Raw genomic sequence first — 20,542 nt, forward strand, 5'->3', positions numbered from 1 at the left:
TCCCACAGCCAGATTGTAACATATTGAGTTTCCTTTTTTTTTTGATCAGTTTATTGTACTGTTTCTCTAAGTCCCTTTTATCCTGTAGATTATTTAGAAATGTGTTCTTTAATTTCCAAGTGTTTAGTTTCTAAATTTTTCTTTTTCTAGTACTGTTTTCTGTTTTGATTTCATTGTGGTTATAGAACATACACTATGTGATTTCAGTTGTTTTCAATTTGGTAAGGTTTGTTTTATGATCCAGGATGTGGTCTGTCTTTGAATGTTCCATAGACACTTGAAAAGAATGGGTGTCTGTTGAGTAGAGTATCCTATAAATGACAATTAGATCCTGTTACTTGACATATTATTGACTTATATGTTCTTGCTGATTTTCAGTGTAGTATTTCTAGCAATTGTTAAATTTTTGATATTTCTAGTTATCTTTGTGGCTTTTCTATTATCTAATTTTTTTCACATTCGATTTTTGTTTCATATATTTTCCAGGTATGTTCTTTTGTGCATGAACAGTCTGTAACATCCTTTTTCTCCCCCTTGTAAAATTATTTGTGCTCAAGTCTACTTTTTAAAATTAATATTTGCATGATATATCTTTTTCTATCCCTTTGCTTTCAACTTACATATACCATCATATTTGAAGTTTCTTTTAGATAATATATAGTTGGGTCATGTTTTTTTTTTCCTTACTCTGCCAGTCTCTCCCTTTTAATTCATGTATTTAGGCCATTTACTTTCATGTAATTATTTATGCGTTAGAACTTAAGTTTGCCATTTTATTACTTGCTTTCTGTTTATGTGTTCATTTCTGTTCTTTTCCTTCTACATAATAGATTGTGTAAACATTTTCTAGAATTTCAGTTTTATTTATTTTAGTATTTTTGAAAGTATCTTTTTATATAGCTTTTTTGAGTGGTTGCTCTTGTTACTACATTTTATATATATAAATTATCATAGTATATTGGCAACCACATTTTACCACCGTGAGTGAATGATAGAAATTTTACCAGTAGGGACTTTTACCTTTTCTTCTTTATAATTGTCTTAAATTTTTTCTCTCTACATAAATCGGGCAGCATAGTAGATAAAGTTAAAATTTTTTGCTTTAATCGTCACACAATTTAATCCTGAAGAGAAGCATAGGCTTTCATATTTTTCCCAATTTCTTCCATTCCATTCCTCTATCTTCTTTTCTGTTTTTCCAAGTTTCTTCATCTTACTTCATTTGGTCGGACAACTTTTAGGCATTCTTTCAGTTATGATCTGTTGGTGATATATTCCTTAAATTTTTCTTTTTCTGAGAATGTCATTATTCACCCTTCATTCCTGTAAAATATTTTCCCTTCATAGAGAATTTTGGGTTGACTGTTCTTTTCTTTCAACACCTGGAATAGATTGTACCACTTCCTTCTGGCCTTATGGTTGCAGACGAAAAGTCTGTTCTAATTTGAATTGTCATTCTCTCTAGGTAAATGCCTAATTCTTATAGTTGCTTTCAAGATCTTTTTTCCTTTTTGTTTTCTGTAGTTTGATTACGATGTGGATTTGTTTGAATTAATTTTGTTTGGGCTTCATTTGGATTCTTGAATTTATGTTTTTGCTTTTTGCCAAATTTGGCAATTTCAGCTAATATTTCCTTAAGTCATTTATCATCCTGAAACTCCCTCTCTTCTCTTTTAGGGATTCTAAAGACATGACTGTTGTATCTTTTTTCATGTCCCACAGGTCTCTAAGGATCTGGTCATTTTCTTTTTTTCAAAATTTTAACCTCTTTGGTAAAGTGTTCATTTTGTTCTTTGATTGTTTCTGAGTTCCTTAAATGACCTGTCTGTGTTTTGCATCTCGTTGAGTTTTTTTCAGAGCTGCAATCTTGAATTCTTTGTCATTTAAGTCACATATTTCCGTGTCTTTAAGTTCATTTTCTGGAGACTTCGTTTTCTTTCTGAGCTGCCTTGTTACCTTGGTTACTCATAGGAATTAATGAATTATTATTTCTCTTCCTAGACAGCTACAGGAGTGGGTTCTGCAACAGGTTGGTAGGAAGAGGTCTTCTTTTTGCTTTCAAATAGGTTTTGATGAAATGTTTTATTTTCTCTCCCTCTGCAGCCTTTTATTCTCTCTCATGCTGTAGTGTTGTATTTTCTCTTGCACTGTTCTGGCTTCTCACACAATGGGGGGGGGGGCGGGCTTCCTGGAAGGTAGGATTCTCCTCTGTGAGCAGGTGGCCTGGGTCTCAGGGCACTGCTCTGTTGGGGTTTATGGAGAGATTCTGAAGTCCCAAAGCTCTTCCTCCACCAGATTCAGAGCCTGTGTGTTTCCAGGGCTCTGTTTACCCCTGCAGGGATCCGCCCAGATAGGTGGGGGCACCGGCAAGGTGGGTTGTGAGAGGTGGGTCTGAGCAATTACCAGCACAGTTATCTTGCGCGTAAAATTCCTTCCCTTTTGCCAGAACTAGTTGGGCTGCTAGTCTGTGGCTGCGGGGCCGCAGTTCTCAGAACTGCAAATATTCTGTTCTTTTGATCTGCCACTGCTACCGCTCAGCTTCTAGCACTGGGCAGGTGGTGGCGGGGTGAGCTCTGGGAGGGTGGGGGGGGTCGGCTAGGCTCAGTGCCTATGGCTTCTGTTCTCATGGCTTCTGTTCTCTGCTCGGCAGTGAGGGCTTAAACCGCCATTTTCACTCTTCTTCCCTCAGTCTTTGCTTCGAGGTCTCTGCCGTGAGCATTAGGTTCAGCCGTGTTATATGCTGATACCTCAGGTGGGACTGTGGGCCATAAGGGGAGTCCTAGCAGTCAGAATTCTTCCCTCTCTTGCACCTGTGCAGCCTGGTCTCTGCACTTCCTTCTTCCCTCCTCCCCCACTCACCCAATTTGCCCACCTTTAGATGATTTCAACTGCATGTCTCTTAGTCTTGCCTGTCCGCTGGGCAAGGGAGTCGTTTGTGGAATTATAGCTCTTCAATTTGCTGTGAATTCCAGGGGAGTTTTCAAGAGGCTAACCTCATGCTGCCATTTCTGTGACATAATCTCATTTTCTTTTTTTTAATCTATTTTCTCTGTGATGCTTAGATTGGGTAATTTCTATTGATCTGTCTTGAAATTCATTTATTCTTTTCTTTCTCATCTTCATTCTTCTATTAGTACATCCAGCCAGTTTTTATTTCTATTGCTGTATATTTGGGTTCTATAATTTCCATTTGGTTCTTTTATATCTTTTATTTCTTTGCAGAAATATTCTGTTTTTTTCAACTTTATTTAAAAACAGCTTTCATAATGGCTCATTGGAACATTTTTACAATGACTATTTCAAAATCTTTATCAGATAATTCCAACATCTGAGTCATGTCAGTGTTGGCATCTTTGGTTGTTTCCTATCATTCTAGTTGAAATTTTCCTGACTATTTGTGTGATGAGTGGTGTTAGGTAGTATCTTGGACATTTTGGGCAACATGAGACTGGACCATATTCAGTCATCTTTATACCAGGGAGTCACCCTGGTAACATGGGGCCTGGCCTGCTTTTGTGGATTGTGGTTCTAATGACAGTTTGGCTTCCAGAATCTTTATATTACTATTCTGGTCTAGTGTGTGTGTGTGTGTGTGAGAGAGAGAGACAGAGAGAGAGATCCTGAGACCTAACTGAAAATCATGCATGTATTCCACACTGTAGGTGAGTTTTTAAACCTTTTGCTCTTTTAATTTTGGTCAGTTTCACATGTGGTTCATTATAGTGTCTATCTAGGACTTTATTTCAAGGAAACTCAAAAAGGCTAAGAGAACTACATGTAGCTAAAAGTACAAAACTTTTAGAGGAAAACACATGGGTAATTCTTCATAGTCTTGGATTTAGCAATGAATTCTTAGATATTCACAAGCATCAAAAGAAAAAAAATGAATAAATTGGGCTTCACAAAAAATAAAAGCTAGTGTGTATCCAAGTATGTGATCAAAAAAGTGAAAAGACAGCCTACAAAATGGGAGAAAATCTTTGCAAAGTATGGATATTGCTACAACGTGGATGAATTTTGAAAATTCTACATTAAGTGAAAGAAACCAGACACAAAGGTCACACATTATTCGATTCCATTTATATGAAATACCCAGAATTGGTAAATTCATAGAGACAGAAAGGAGATTAGTGGTTGCCAGGGCTTGGGGTGGGGGGTCGGGATACTGTTTAATAGGTATGGTATTCTTTAGGTGTGATGAAGCTGTTTTGGAACTAAATAAACAGATGGTTGCACAATATTATGAACGTATTAAATTCCACTGAATTGCACATTTTAAAATGGTTAATTTTATGTGACTTTTACCTCAATAAAAGAAATGGAAAGAAAACTCAAGGAATTCCCTAGCCAAGCTGTCACTTTCTTTTCACCTTTCAGAGTTTGTTTTTAATCTTTTTTTTTTTTTTTTAAGTTTCACTTAGCTGGAGATACAGGGAGAAATGGTCTATTGTCTCCTGTCTCTAGAAGAGTACATTAGACTTACCTTAGTAGCTTTGTATAAAGATTAATGCTTGGTCTTCATCCTGGATCAATTGAATAAGAATGGGAGAGGAATGGGGCAGTGAGTTGCATAAATATAAAAAATATTCACACGTTATTTGAATGGGAACCACCATTGTGAGGCACTGTTTGAAGCACATACTTCCTGCCATTGACGAGTTTTGCAAATAGCCATTTGACTCAGTCTGGCCAATAAGACATGAAGGGAAGTTCTTTGTAAGATAACCATACAGGGAAGGTTGTTCTTTTAAACATTGTTATGTATGGGTATGAATTTTCAAATTGCTGTGACCACCTTGCTTGCAGTCTACAAATATGCCAACAGCAGGAACGCAGATAAGAGAAATGGAAAGAATCCTCATGCTTGATTACATCTCATCTGCTGAATTAGGCAGCTCTGGAGTCTGTTGTACCTCTGTACTCTCTCCATTATATGAAAAAATACATGTCCATATTGTTTCAGCTCTGAGTTTTAATTCTAGCTTGTAGCTGGAAGCTACCAAACTGCTACAACTAATGAGAGTAAAAATTCGTAGTAAAACCACTATTTACTAACGTGTTTTCTAATATTTGTTTTATAGAAATAATACTTCAGTGAATATGTTGGCATGTATAACTATTTTCCCCAATATTGGATTTTATTTTTCACAGGTTAGGATGCTAGAAGTAGTCAATATTGTTATTGTTCTTGCTTAATATTTCCAAGTTGCTTTCCCAAAAGAGTATATCTATCTACAGTAGTAACAACAATAAGTATTTTTCATCTTACTCATGGGAATGTTTTTTTGGATTGTCACTATAGTTTTCGATTTTGTTATTTCTTTTACTACTGAAGCTGTTTATCATTTCTCCATGTCTTTATTTTTCAGTTACATATTTTTTTCAGGGAATTATCTTGTCATTCCCTTTATCTTGTCACGCCCATAACTTAGTAGTTGTAGAACTTAGGGAAGTTATTGTTACTCTTACTCTAACTAATATTTGCTAAAAAGAAATAATGCCTACATGATAGAATTGGTATGTGGTTAAAATGAGATATTTTTCTAAAGATCTCTGAATACTTTTATAATTAAAATATTAATCCTTCATCAGTTTGCTACAATTTTCAGTTTTTGTTTCCCTTTTTGTGACTTTATTTTAGACACAAATTTTAAATTTTATTTAGTCAAATATGTCACTTTCCAGTCATAATTAAAATGTAAGAATAAACAAGACAAATGATGGGATACTCAAAAAGTGAGAAAATCTGGGGCTGGCCCGGTGGCTCAGGCGATTAGAGCTCCGTGCTCCTAACTCCGAAGGCTGCCGGTTCGATTCCCTCATGGGCCAGTGGGCTCTCAACCACAAGGTTGCCAGTTCAATTCCTCGACTCCTGCAAGGGATGGTGGGCAGCGGCCCCTGCAACTAAAAATTGAACACGGCACCTTGAGCTGAGCTGACGCTGAGCTCCCGGATGGCTCAGTTGGTTGGAGTGCATCCTCTCAACCACAAGGTTGCCGGTTTCGACTCCCGCAAGGGATGGTGGGCTGCTCCCCCTGCAACTAGCAACGGCAACTGGACCTGGAGCTGAGCTGCGCCCTCCACAACTACGACTGAAAGGACAACAACTTGAAGCTGAACGGCACCTTTCACAACTAAGATTGAAAGGTCAACAACTTGACTTGGAAAAAAGTCCTGGAAGTACACTCTGTTCCCCAATAAAGTCCTGTTCCCCTTCCCCAATAAAATCTTTAAAAAAAAAATAAAAATAAAAAAAATAAAGTGAGAAAATCTGTAAAGCTGGGGCCTGCATTTCCACATGGCAACAATTGGCTGGAGGTGAGTAGTTGACATTCTTGAGACAGGACAACAGCTGACCAGTTTGCGACTGTTCCATCCTGGCCCGTTTCATTCCTCTACGTTACAGGTTCGCCCTCACAGTCTTTTTAAAAATGTATACAGGCAGACCTCAGAGATGCTACAGGTTTAGTTCCAGGCCACTGCAATAAAGTGAGTCATAATCTTTTTGCTGGTGGAGGGTCTTGCCTTCAATTTGTAAAAAACGCAACATCTGTGAATACAATAAAGAGAAGCACAATAAAAAACAAAATGAAAAAACCACAAGACAAATGATATGGATATATACAGTAGTTAATGTGGAAACAATATAAAATTACAAAAATACCATGATAATAACCTGAAAGGTTATTAAATAACCGTACGGTATTTTAAGTCAAAGGTTTTCCTCCTATCTTCATATTTATTATGTACTCTTTGAATCAGTTTGCCTGAAGTCAGACTTTTTAAAGTACTGTGTAACTTGTGAAGTCTTCTTTCTCAACTCAGTCATTGGTATGGAAACAGCTGCCAGTTTCACAGAAGAGGAAAAAAGTCCAAGAGGTTAAAAATCTGAAAGTGTACATAGCTTATCAGTGTTGATTTCCTTTTATTTTTCTTCTAGAAACATGATCAGGGGCAAGTTCTGTTGGATATAGTCTTCAAGCATCTTGATTTGACTGAGCGTGACTATTTTGGTTTACAGTTGGCTGATGATTCCACAGATAACCCAGTAAGTTTAAGCTGTTCATTTTCATTTTAGTTTTTCTCTCTGTTCGTAATATAAAGTCCTTTCTGATTTATAATGTTCACTGATTTAGTGAGTTTTTAAAAAGTTTTTAATTTGAATGATTAGAGGTAATTCTTTTCTTCCTCATTTTCTTGATGTTTTAATCTGTAAGGTTATTTCCTTAAGGTTTTCATAATTATAAGTCAGTCAGTTAAATCTAATGCCTGTTAATTTATGTGTCTCAGACAACTGAAAAGTAAATCCAACTCATGTTTCTTGACGTAAAGAAAGAAAGTTGGGTATGAAAATTAAAATATTAACTTATTTTTAAATATTTTATATTTTAAAACATTAATGTATGTTGATCTTACGTAAATTAGCCTGCATTAAAATGAAATTAGTTTTTTCGTGGCATTCATGGAGAGCTGTTTCTAACCAAAATTCTTAGTTTGTTAAGTGTAAATTTTCCAAGTAGGAAGATTCAGTGGAAACCTTCCCAAATAAGATAGAGATTAAATTTCAGAGCTTTGCATTTCTTGGGCATTAAGTTTTTTAGATAGTTATTAATTCCTCAGTAATTGCAATCACGATACTTTTTATTAGAAAGATCGCATCATAGAAATAGAAGATAGGATGTGATGAATAACAGAATGTTGAAATCTTTGTAAATTTATATGGTTATATAGTGGGTCTTTTACAAAAGAATATGATAATCCTTTTGATTGGTACAGGAGAATGACTATTTTGAAGGAAACATTTTGTATCGTTTAGAAAAATTGAGAGGCTGAAGAAATAGTTTTCTGGATCAGTGCTTTAGAAATCAGTTTGTGAGGTCATGTTGATAGAATGGCTATAGAAAATAGAAATAAATCTTGTGAGAAAAATAGGGTTTTTCTCTATCTCTCGCTCTCGTCTCATTTTCATGATCAGGATCCTAGGTCTCTGAATGAATGGTTAGTAGCAAGAAAATATGAAATGTTAAATGTTATTCTTTCTTGGGGTCATTTATTGATTTTTTTTATTATTAAAAACTATGAGGATGATGTGCATAAAACAAAGCAAGGGCCAGATAGTCTCAGTAGAAGTAAATTTTTTAGTACTGAACTAAAATATAACAAACTTTCCCCATACTTTGATGCCTTTACAGATGACTTGAGCTTCTCCAAGGGCCTAGAGGAATAGTGTTGTTTCTTGATAAATAAATACACGTTTAAATGGAAGTGAGTAGAAATGTCAGTAATGCAACCTTTTCCAGAAAGATAAATTGTAAGCTGAGCAAATACCTGAAAGGTATCTGCTAGACTTCACTATGAGCAACACTGAGGTTAAAAAATAGATCATTCTTAGATTATCTTGTTGACACTGTAACTATAAGCCTGTCTTTAGATTGATTGGAGAAGTGACAGGACAACAAATCTTATGAGAAAGAGACTACCTACCAGCATATTCACTGCCATGAGTATGAGAAACCATCATTCCTGAAAAAGTATTCTAGAAGGATCAATATTAAGATCATATGTATTACAAGAGATAAAAATTATGCCACATAAATTTGTATATAAGAAGGCATTTCTGTTCTAAAACAATTACAGCAGAATGAATATGGGGAAGCGCAGATATTTTGAGTTGGACTGATCTTTTTGCTGTCTCCTACTTTCTCTTACTTCACCTTACTTTTCTATCTTGAGCATTCCTTCCCAAATAAATTGCATTCTCGGGTCCAAGGATCCATTTCCTAATGATGCAAAATAATTCTTCCCCAAAAATTAGAATCAGAATCTTACAGACCTAAAGATCCAAAGTCTTAGAGATTATCTTGTCTAACACCCTTATTTTTCATGAGACGTTGTTATCCCAGTCCAAGGAGGTAAAACTACTTGCTGGCATGAATGAAACTAACTCCCCATGCAAGTCTTTTCCACAGCACTACCATTTCAGTATTTAAATACTGAGAAGAATCGGTCCAAGGAAGGACCTTTACAGCACATATGTTGTTAGCAGTGTCCTATTTCTGGCTGTCAGTATGAAATATATCAAGACTTTGAGGGTAAATAATGGAGTAAGGAAAAGAGATGCCATTCTTAAAAAGAGACAGAAGTAAGGGAGTGACATTTATGAAACATCTATTGTGGACTTGTTAGTAAACCAAATTCTCACAATAATCTCATGAAACTATCATTAAAATTTTTTTAACTGAGGCCTCATTATTTAATGACACAGATAATTAAGTAGCTGAGAAAGGATTTGAGTTCATATATGTCTGACTCAAAACCCTACACTCTCCCTATTGCTTCCAAGAAATGATGATATTGGTACACAGTACACAGGACTTATAAAAATGAGCATATTGATTGAAAAGAGGCAGTAACCATGCAATAAATTACAGCAGTGATCAAAAGGAATTTGGTAATATTCTAAAAAACGTAATCCTTGTCAGCCCTTAGTTGAGAGTTTTTTCATCTTAAAGCCTATCTAGGTTATATATACATACATATTATGTATATATGTATGTGTTGCATGTGTATATTACATATAAGTTTTAGAGGATAAGAACTGATATTTCCTTAGACACACACACTGAAATTAATTTCATTGGACTTACAATTGATAAATTAAAAAAGCAGCTAAGGTTTTATTGTGGTCTTGTACAGAACAAAAATAGAATTGTTGACTATTTTTTTCTTTAGAATCTTCCTTGGTGATGAGTTCCAGTGCGACAAACAAAGTTACTTAAAGCTGTGACTTCCTGGATTTTCTCTTGCTTTCATTTAAAACCTGTTTATCACTTTAGCTCTTACCATAATGTCTTGTATAATAACAGCATTCAGTAAATGTTTATTGAGTAAGCAAACTAATGAATAATGGGGTTATAAATCATTATGTATAATTTCTTTAGTTTTTAAGCACTTAAAGGTAGCTGTTCCTTAGTGGCCTTTAGCAGCATGATATTTGTCAGAGTCTTAAGATTACATTATTCATGTAAATTTACTTTTTCTTTTTTTGCCCCCAGAGTGAATTACAGTGCCCTTCAATGGGGTAAAGAGTAGGTTGTCGATTACTATTGACTTGTTTTTCTGCAGTTTCATCCTTCTGATAGTTTCTGTTGTGGTTATGGTATTTTTTCTGGTTTACAACTGTTTCCATATCCCCTAACCTGTGGCTTTCAAACTTGAACTTACATCAGAATCACCTGAAGGCTTCTTAAAGTACAGATTTCTGGTCCCTGTGCCTGGAGTTTCTGGTTCAGAAAGTCTGGTGTGGAGCTCAGTAGTGTGGGTTTCCGGCCAGTCCCCCTGCAATGCGGTGCTGCTGGTCCAAGGAACTGCACTGCACTGCTGGTCACGTCCCTGCTCTCACCCAACAGGCTCTTAAGTGAGGCTGCGAAAGTAAGAGGTAACTCACAGGGAATAACTCGGTCTGTCCTGTGAAAATTCCTTTTACATAACTCAAAAGTTCTTGAATTATTTTATCGGGATTGAGGAAATACAGGAAAACTCCCATAGAAGATGACTCTTATTTCCACAAGCCGTGTTTTAGTACAACATGATTGCTAAAATGCTCGCTTTTATTTCTCTATTCATTTCATCTGTTTCTACTGTAATACCTTAATTTAGGCTTTTATTACTTATTGTATAAACTAGCCTGCCAAATGTTATATTTTTACTTTGGGTCTCTTCTAACTCTGTTCCATTTGGGGAGGGAATGACAAAGGGATTGGGGTGCAGAGAAGACTTTCAGAGCGAATCAGCATCGTGTGCAAAGTTCCAGACTGAGGAGAGAGGAATATTGCATTTGAGGAACTGCAAAAAACATTTACCTATCAATGGAATGTAGAGCAAGAGGAGAAGATTGGGTCACAGATGAGGTTTGAGTAGTATGTCAGATCATGAAGTGCCTTTTAATTTATAAGGTTATAGTTACCTAAGGATTTATTTACACGATAACATGAGACTTTTATTTTAGACATACCACTCTGGTCATGTAGCCAGTGGCAAATAAAGTTGCAAACTAGAGAAAGTTGGGAGATTGTTGCAATGATGAAGTTATTAGTGTTCCTCAACAAAGTTGGTGATTTCCTTGCCTGCCACTTACAGGGAAGCCAAAAGTCTGAGGCAGCAGGTTTTCACAGAGAAATAGAGATTTTATTCATCAGGCCAGCCGAATGAGGATACATCCATAGAGGAAGCTCATGTTAGTTTCCCCCAGGAAACGCTTGGGATCAGTTTTAAGAGATGAGGGTAAGGAGAAATTATACATATTTATTAATTCTAATTCAGAGGTCTGATTGGGTAGGCTTGGAACTAAGCCATCTAAGGGTAGGGATGTGGAAAGGGCTATAGAGAACGAAGAAATTACATCTGGCTGAGTGTGATTTATCAGTACTAGGTGTTTCCAAATTTGGCCCCTGCACCAGATCTTATTGACTGACCCCGCACTTCTCCAAGGGCTGTGTGGTAAAACTAGCATCTCTGCTACTTGGGTTTCATGAATTTTGGTTCAGTGCTGTTGAGGTCAGTTAGGGTCATGTAGCTGCTAACTACACCTGTTCAAGCCTCTGGGGCCAGTCTGATCCGGCTTGGTCTGGTGCTCTCCCAAGAGCTGCCAGGAGACCTGTTGTTACCTCATGAATGACAAAAATGAAAAGAAAGAAAGAAAGAAAGAAAGAAAGAAAAGAAGAAAAGAAAGAAAGAGAGAAGAAAGAAGAAAAGAAAAGAAGAAAGAAAAAAAAAAAAAAAACAAGAAAAAGAAGAAAAAAGAAAGAAGAAAAAGGAGAAAGAAAGAAAGAAAGAGAAAAGAAGAAAAAAAGAAGCGAAGCATTCAAAAAGAAAGAAAGGAAAAAGAAAGAAAGAAAAGAAAGAAAAAGAAAGAAAGAAAGAAAGAAAGAAGAAGAAAGAAAGAAAGAAAGAAAGAAAGAAACTGTGAGAGTCTGGTTTCAGTGTTAGGGCCTGTTTTCCCTGGGAAAGATCATGATTGGCTGTGGGGGGTGAAGAAACGTGGTAAGTGCTGGAGATGTTCAGGAGACAGTCAACAGAACTTGTTGGTTTGATTAAAGTAGAGTCGTTTATAAGGGAAAGAGAAATCAGGCCAATATCTCAGAGCCTGTCTTTGGCAACTTGATAGCCAGAAGAACCAGGCAAATAGTGTTGTTGGTTTTTCTCTTTTTCAGTTACCACTTGTTTATTGCTAGCACATAGAATACCATTTATTTTGTGTATTGATTTTATATTATGCAACCTTCTTAAACTTACCAATTCTAGTTAACTTGTAAATTCCATAGGATTTTCTACATAAACTATCATGTAAACATAAGGTAAATTTCATTTATTTTCAAAATTTAATCAACTTTGTGTTCCTGAGATAAATCCCAGGATATATAATTGATTCTATATTAACTTTGTATTCGATGACCTTGCTAAATTCACTTATTATACCTCTAGGGTTTTTTTGTTTTGTTTATTGATCCTTTAGGATTTTCTTTGTAAATCATGTCATATGAGAATAGGGACAGTTTTTTTCCCTCTGCAGTCTATATTCTTTTTACCCCCCATTATTTTTTTATTTATTATTACATGGCTAAACCAGAACAATGATGAATAGAAGCGATAGGGAGCAGAGTACCTCGCCTTCGGAAGGAATGGAGTCAGTGTTTCACTAAGTCTGCTGTTAGCTGTATGTGGTTTTTCTTTTTTTAATCAGTGTAATTAAGGCATAATTTACATAGAATAAAATTCAACACCCATTCATAATTAAAACTCTCAACTGACTTGAAAAGAAAGGGATATCCTCACTCTGATAAAGGACCTCTACTGAAATGTAAAGTAAAAGCACAGTGAGATGTTACCTCACATCCACTAGAATAGTTAAAAGTAAAGTCTCACAATACCACCTGTTGGCAAGGATGCAGCTATGTAGAATTGCTGGTAGGACTGTAAAGGGATACAACTTTGGAAAGTAGTATGGCAGTTTTTATAAAATGAAACATAGATTTACTCTATGCCACCTAGCAGGCCCACTTTTAGGTATTTATTCAAGAGAAATGAAAACATGCTATAAGAAATCTTATACACAAACAATCATAGTAGCTTTATTTATAATATAGTAGCCCAAACCCGAATTAGCCTTAATATCCATCAGTAAGTGAATGGATGAAAAATAATTGTTGTAGTTTTATGTAGTGGAACACTATATGATATGCCCTATTATTCTATTTATAATAAGTTGTAGAATAAGCAAAAGTGATATATAGTGACGAAATGCAGATCACTGGTGGCATGGAGGTTTAGGGGGACTGATTGCAGAGGGGCACAGGGAACATTTTAGGGTGATAGAAATATCTTGATTGTGATGGTGGCGATGACAACCTGTATTTATTTGTCACAACTTAGACTGTATATTGAAAATAAGTGCCATCAATCAAGCTGGTCCCACAGTTCCATATTCTGTTTTGTTTTGTTGGTTCTTTGGCGGTGTGGGGGGGAGAGAGTTTGAACAGTTATTTCTATTCATTTCTTTAAATTTCCAACTGCTTCTTTTTCCTGGGGCTCTGAGGTCTCTTTGTGCATGAAAAAGTTAATTGTTCGCCAGAGTTGAGGTGGCTTTTATAGTATACAAAGTCAGACAATTAAGTTTATGAACTCATCCTAGAAAAAGTGCTACATCCCTCATTGCTGAATATCACTATGGTCACCTTCAAAGTACTCCCGTTGGGAAGCTATGCACTGAAACTAGTGCCTAGTCCACCCTTTAAAGCAATTTTGGAACTCTTTTTCTGGAATGGCCATCAGAGCTGTCGTCGTATTACCTTTGATGTCCTGAATGTCATCAAAATATCTTCCTTTCAGTTATTTCCTTTATCTTCAGGTAAAGAAAGAAGTCATTGGGGGCTAGATCAGGTGAGTAGGGAGGGTGTTCCAATGCAGTTATTTGTTGACTGGCTAAAAACTCCCTCACAGACAGTGCCGTGTGAGCTGGTGCATTGTCGTGATGCAAGAGCCATGAATTGTTGGCAAAAAGTTCAGGTGATCTAACTTTTTCACACAGCCTTTTCAGCACTTCCAAATAGTAAAGTTGGTTAACTGTTTGCCCAGTTGGTACAAATTCATAATGAATAATCCCTCTAATATCAAAAGAAGTTAGCAACATCGTTGCAACAAGTTCATGAACTTAATTGTCAGACCTCGTATACAGATTTTAGAGCTATTCCTTTCTGTTGCTCACCCCCTTTCTGGATTTCCTCCTCAGTTTTCTGGGTGCTCTGCCACTCCTGCCTGAACTTGGTTCACTGACACCTCAAGTCAGTCTGTCTGTCTCCTGCCTTGTGAAGGATTTGAGATTGCTCTCAGGCAAAAAGTACAAATGTGTAAATCTCACTCATTCCAATTTTTCTGTTTTTCAAGAGCAGACTTAGCTCCTGTTTCTGCCTGTTTCAGTTGTTTTAATGTCCAGTATAATACACACACACACACACACACACAAAATGAATGCCATAAGCAGATAAGAAATTTTAAGGATTTCATAGACGATCCATTGCTGACAAAGATTGGTGGAAGAATCAGAGGAAACCTCTCCACCCCCAAACAAAAAAAGAACATAGGATAGCACTCCTGCAGAGGCAGGGGTTTTCAGGGTAATGCAGTATAGTTATCAAAATGACTAGCTGAAAAACTATCGGAGGCAAGGAGGCTACTTAGCCTTCTCCTTTCCTCTCTTTCTCTAGTTGAATAGAGGGTAGTTCTATTCAACGGTTCCCCTCTGGAATAAGGTTGTTTGCATATTTCAGAGGAAGGTGGGGAGAACTCTTATTTTAAGCAATGTAATTATCTGCCTGAGAGTCCAAACAAATCATTTGGAAAACTTTACAATTAGTAAGATTTAAAGCTCAACAAACAAAACTCTATAGCTTTCTGAATGCCAGTGAGGGAACATGATCTAACAAAATAGAAAATTAAAAAAATTAAAGTATGGGCTATCCACATAAAAGCAAGCTATGCTTTCATTAAAAACCACAAAACACATTAAGTAAATAATTAATCAAATGTAAATACATAAAATTTAAAGTAATAAAATTAAAGTTAAAAAATAAACCATACCCAATAAATATATTTTAAAATATATATATTTAAATCATTGTATATGTGTGCATATACCACAGCATTACTAATATGTGAACAGCAGTTACCTCTGAGGAGTAGAGAGTAGGACTGGAAAAGCCATGATGAGAGACTTTTATGTCTTTTTCCAGATGCACTTGTGTGTGTATGTGTGACTTGAATAATTTACTTTGATACTGTTTTCTGGTATTTTTATAATTTGTTATAGAAAGCCCAAGGGTAAGTGATCATTCATTCAAACTTGGTTATACAGTAAGTCCTCAATGACGTTGATGGGTTCTGCAACTTTAAGCCAAACGATATATGACAAAACCAGTTTTACCGCAGGCTGATTGACATAAACAAGAGAGTTAAGTTCCTACTGTAGCTTATCAACATTGAATGAAATGGCATTATTCGAGGACCTAACATACTTTTAAATCTCTGGGGAAGCTTATACAAAAATGCTGATAGTCCATGGCTAGAGAGTCATAGTTACTGAACCTATGCAGACCTAAGTATTTTAGGAAAAATTTCCTGTGTGAGTCTGGTACTCACTGGCCAACATTCACAGCCTCCCATTTGGTTCAGTCACCTAATTTTACAGATGAAGAAAGAGACTCTTGAAGTTTAAGGGGAGCTATAGTGGAGAAATGTTCAGACCAGGATTCATTTCAGGCCCCACCAGTTCCCTGGCATTGTTTTTGTTGTGGTTTTTAAAATCTACTCAGAGTAGCACTGCTACTGAGGGGCAAAGTTGGAACTAAATAAAAATTTTCCTTACCTTTTTTTTCCCTGCTGTGCAACTGAGCCTATCTTTTATTTACTTTTATGGTTGGATTTTAATCAGAATAAAAGTCAAAGAAACTAAGATTGCACTCTCCAGTATTCCTTTATGTGGAAAATGCTCAAGTACACAGAATCAAAAGTTGTTACTGTTTCCCTTTATTCCAACTTTCTAACCGGATTTATAACAAGAAATAGGACTGGTTTGTAAGAGAAGAAAAGGTTAATATAATGTACACAGCTATCATCAAGATAAATAATGGCAGCTAGGTTTCTGAAAATGGATAGAAAAATGGAGTATTTTACAGATTGACTAAGCAGTTTACCTGATCTGTGCTGTCTTGTACATAATGCTTTTTCTTCCTTGAAATGTCTTAACCTCTATTTTAACCTGCATCCCTCACCCCTCACTCTTCATGTTTCCACTCTAACTTCATATTTTTTAGACTCAAAATGAAAGTCATTTTCTCTCTAAAACCTTTCCTCAACCTCCAGGTACAGTGTACCTTTTTCTCTTGTACCCCTGTGGTACTTGCAATAGTTTCTTGAGGTGGTAGATTTCATGACTCCAAATTCTTGAGGCTAGTCTTTATCTTTGTATCACCTCAATACCTGGCATAGTGCCTCGTATACAATAGGCTGCATATAATGACTTAGTTAAGGATGAAATATACATCTCAGACATACGAAGAACAGTGCAAACTACCCAGTGTCCAAAGTGATCTCGAGACAAGATCAATAGGAGGTAAATGTACGGCTATATATTTGTGCAGATATTATTTTCTCTAAAAGTAAAGCTGTTTACAGTAGGAACTCTGAACAGTTTTGAATTAATTACTTTAAACAAGCTTACTTAAAACTTTTTTTAATGGGCAATATTTCTAGTTTGTTGCCTATTTGGTATTCCATCATAATCATTAGTATTTGTTCTTTAGTCTTGTGCATATATTTCTTGGTAAGTATATTTGTTGTATTTCCTCTCTGTCTCTTTCTCTGTCTCTTTCTCTTCCTCTCCTTTCCGTCCTTTCCCTTTTTCCCCTCCCTCCCACCTTTCTTTTTCATTTCTCCTCTTTTCTCTCTATATACAGTTGACCCTGAACAACATGAGTTTGAACTATGCAGATCCATAATCGTATCCACGCAGTTCAATCCCTTGTTGTTCAAGGGTCAGCTGTATTGATCCACGGTTGGGAATCTGCGAATGGGAGGGCCAACTTCAGTTATATGTGGATTTTCAACTGTGCAGCTGGACAACGCCCCCAACCCCTGTGTTGTTCAAGGGTCAACTGTAATTTTATCTTTTCCAAAATAGCCTGCTTGTTTCATTATAATTAAAAAAAAAAAACACGACGTTTAGTATGAATTTAAGAATGTTATAAGGAACATGTCAGATATTACCAGTTAAAACATGGTTAGTAAAGACAAGGACTATCATTTGATAATTTATTTTTTCATTGGGTAGTGGATATTTCCAAAGAATTTTTAATCGGTGAATTAAAACAAACTTCTACATCTTGCATTTTTTAAAATTTTGATTTATAGGATTGGCATGTGTATGAGTATGTACAAATTTAGTTTCTCCCCAGTTTTTCAACTCACTTTGGTAGAGAAAAATATATTTTTTACAATATGCACACTCAGAATGCTGATCTTGAAAGAAAGCACCAATTGAGCACATAAGTAAGTAACATAAGTAAGCTTCTGTGATTATTGGGTTACAGTATATTCTTTACCAAAAGGAAAGTCAGGTTATTGTCTTCAAATTTTTCAGACACACATACACACAAAGCACTAAAAATCATAAGAGATGAATTGATCTTTGGCCTTGATTCATCTCTTAATATCCTATCTAATTTATTTCATCTAAGAAGTTGTAAAGCACTCTCAGTAGCTGCTTTAGTGCTTTGGATGAATTTCAGGAAAGAACTGTTTCTTTGATATCTATATTTGGTGTTGCAGTATTTTAGGAAGTTGTATGTGCAGAGTTTTTGAAGCTTTGAAAATAATCCATTATTTAAATATTTGTTACGTTCTTTTTTTATTTTTGACTCAATAAGATTTATTTCATTATTGACTTAGAATACTATTCTTATCATAAAGCCCTTTTCATTTTCCATTTTTTGTGTTATTAAGATGGACTCTTCAAACAAGTGTAAAGTATTCTTTGTTATTTATAACTCCGCCACTCCAAACATTTTTATTTTGAAATATTTCAAACATACAGCACATACAGGAAAAAAGACCAAAAAAAAAAACACCCTCAAGAAATAGAACACTATATGCAAGATGGCGAACTAGAAAGGTCCAGAACCTCATTCCCCTACAGAAACATCAGAAAACAGCTATATACTGACTAAAGTAACCATGTAGGAGTTCTGGAAACCAGTCAGATTTACAACAACTAAGCAATCAAGAGAAAGCTACATTAAAAACTGTAGTTAACTTTGTGGTATTGTACTTGCACTTGCCGTACCCCTTCCTCAGTGTGCACATCGTGGCCAGGACGAAGCAGCCTCATTTTTTATTCCTACCCTTGGGACAGAATAAGCAGGGTGAAACTTGTTTGCAACATTCTGGTCTACCTATTGACTACCCAAGGGACTGCTTTTGTTCTCACTTGACTTGGAAATTAGGGAACAGCAGCATAATTTGGATCTCTGACTGGGAGCCACAAAAGGCAGTGGCAGGAGCTGCAGCATGTGAAAGCTGCAGAGCCGTGGATACCTGGGTGCAAGAGACTATAGTCAGAGGAATACATTTGAACACCTACAGAACATCTAAAGCTATGAGAAGTATCTGAAGTGAGACTCTGAGACCTTAGACATTTAAAAGCAGACGGGGAAGTAAGGAGTTAGGAAAAAAAAAAAAAAAGCACACACACACAGAGGCCCAGACAAAACTAATGCCCAGAAAAGATCAGAGAAAACCTTAAGTCTTAATGCTGGGCAGATCTTAATGCTCAGGGTCTCACTAATTAATGAAGGTCTACAAAGAGTTTGTGAGATGGCTGTTCATTAAATGTTCAGTTTTCAACAAAAGATAACTAGAAATACAAAGGAACGAACGGAAAGATTACCCATTCAAAGGAACAAATTAAATCTCTAGAAACAGTCCCTGCAAAAACCTGTATATCAGATTTACTAGACAGAGACTTTAAAACAACTGTCTTGAATACAGAGGGTGCTAAAAAAATTATACACATTTTTTTTAATTATACACATTTTAAGAAAGGAAAACTTAAAATTGTAATACTCAATATATATTGATAACAAAAGGTGAATACAAGTCATGTTTGACTTATGCAATTACAAGCGGTGTTCAAAGTTGTTACCATCAGCATCTGACACTTCTGATTGTGGTGAACTACTGCTTGAGCAACATTGACCAAAGTGTCCACTTGTATACATTTTTTGGCACCCCCGGTATATCCAAAGAGCTGAAGGAAAACATTGTCAAAGAAATGAAGGAAATCAGGAAAACTGTATATGGGCAAAATGAGAAGATCAGAAAGATATAGTAATTGTTTTATAAAGAACCAAAAAGAAATTCTGGAGCTGAAAAAGGCAATAACTGAATTGAAAAAATCCCTAGAGGAGTTCAGCAATAGCCTTGAACAAACAGAAGAAAGAATCAGTGAACTTTAAGAAAGGTCATTTGAAATTATTGAGTATGAGGAGCAAAAAGAAAAACGAATGAAAAAAGTTAAAGTCTAAGGGATTTACTTGACAGCATAAGAAGATCGATATATGCATTATGGGAGTACCAGAAAGAAGGGAGAATAAGAAAGAGGCAGAGAGATTATTTGAAGAAATAATGGGCAAAATCTTCCCAAATTTGAGGAAAAGCATGGATGTACAAATACAAGAAGCCCACCAACCTCCATATAGAATACACTCAGATGTATGCTGAGACACATATAGTAAAATTGTTGCAAGTTAAAGATAAAGAGAATCATGAACGCAGTAAGAGAAAAGCAAATCACAAAAAAGGGATACTCAATAAGATGATCAGTGAATTTTTCAGTAGAAACCTGGCAGGGCAAAAGGCACTGGGATGTTATGTTCAAAATGCTGGGAGAAAAAAACAGAAAAAAACAGCCTATCAACCATAAATTCTATACAGTTATGCTGCTTAACCACAGGCAGAAGGTCTAAGAAATGCATCATTAGGCCATTTCGTCATTGTGCAAACATCATAGAGTATACTTAGACAAAACCTAGATGGTATAGCCTCCTGCTCCTACAGCCTGTACAGCATGCTTTGTACAACACAACATTAGGTTAAATCAAGCACACGAGAAAATGATGCAATCAAGAGACGCTATCAACACATCTATGAGGCTACTGCTGTTGGAATATGACATACTGTCTTATAGCAAACCTTTTTTTAAAAAAAGTGGAAAGAGTACATTCTAAAATAATGATAAAAGTGTATAGTGTAGTAAATACATAACCCAATAACATACTGTTTATTACCGTTATCAAGTATTATGTACCATACATAATTGTATGTGCTATACTTTTATATAAGTGGCATCATAGCAGGTTTGTTTACACCAGCATCACCACAAACATGATTGAGCTACAAAGTTACGAGAGCTACAGTGTCACTAGGTGATAGG

General features: G+C 35.9%; 1 protein-coding gene across 4 annotated transcripts in view; it reads left to right on the forward strand.

Annotated features, from left to right (window-relative positions):
• PTPN4 (protein tyrosine phosphatase non-receptor type 4) overlaps window positions 1-20,542 on the forward strand; it is a 172,639-nt gene that overhangs the window by 45,912 nt on the left and 106,185 nt on the right. For all 4 annotated transcript variants that reach the window (XM_033111995.1, XM_033111996.1, XM_033111998.1 and 1 more), the window contains one exon: window positions 6,941-7,048. In XM_033111995.1, coding sequence (XP_032967886.1) covers window positions 6,941-7,048 — 108 coding nt within the window. The remainder of the gene's footprint in view (window positions 1-6,940; window positions 7,049-20,542) is intronic.

This window comes from Rhinolophus ferrumequinum, chromosome 8 (genome assembly GCF_004115265.2).
Source record: "Rhinolophus ferrumequinum isolate MPI-CBG mRhiFer1 chromosome 8, mRhiFer1_v1.p, whole genome shotgun sequence".
Taxonomy (NCBI): domain Eukaryota; kingdom Metazoa; phylum Chordata; class Mammalia; order Chiroptera; family Rhinolophidae; genus Rhinolophus; species Rhinolophus ferrumequinum.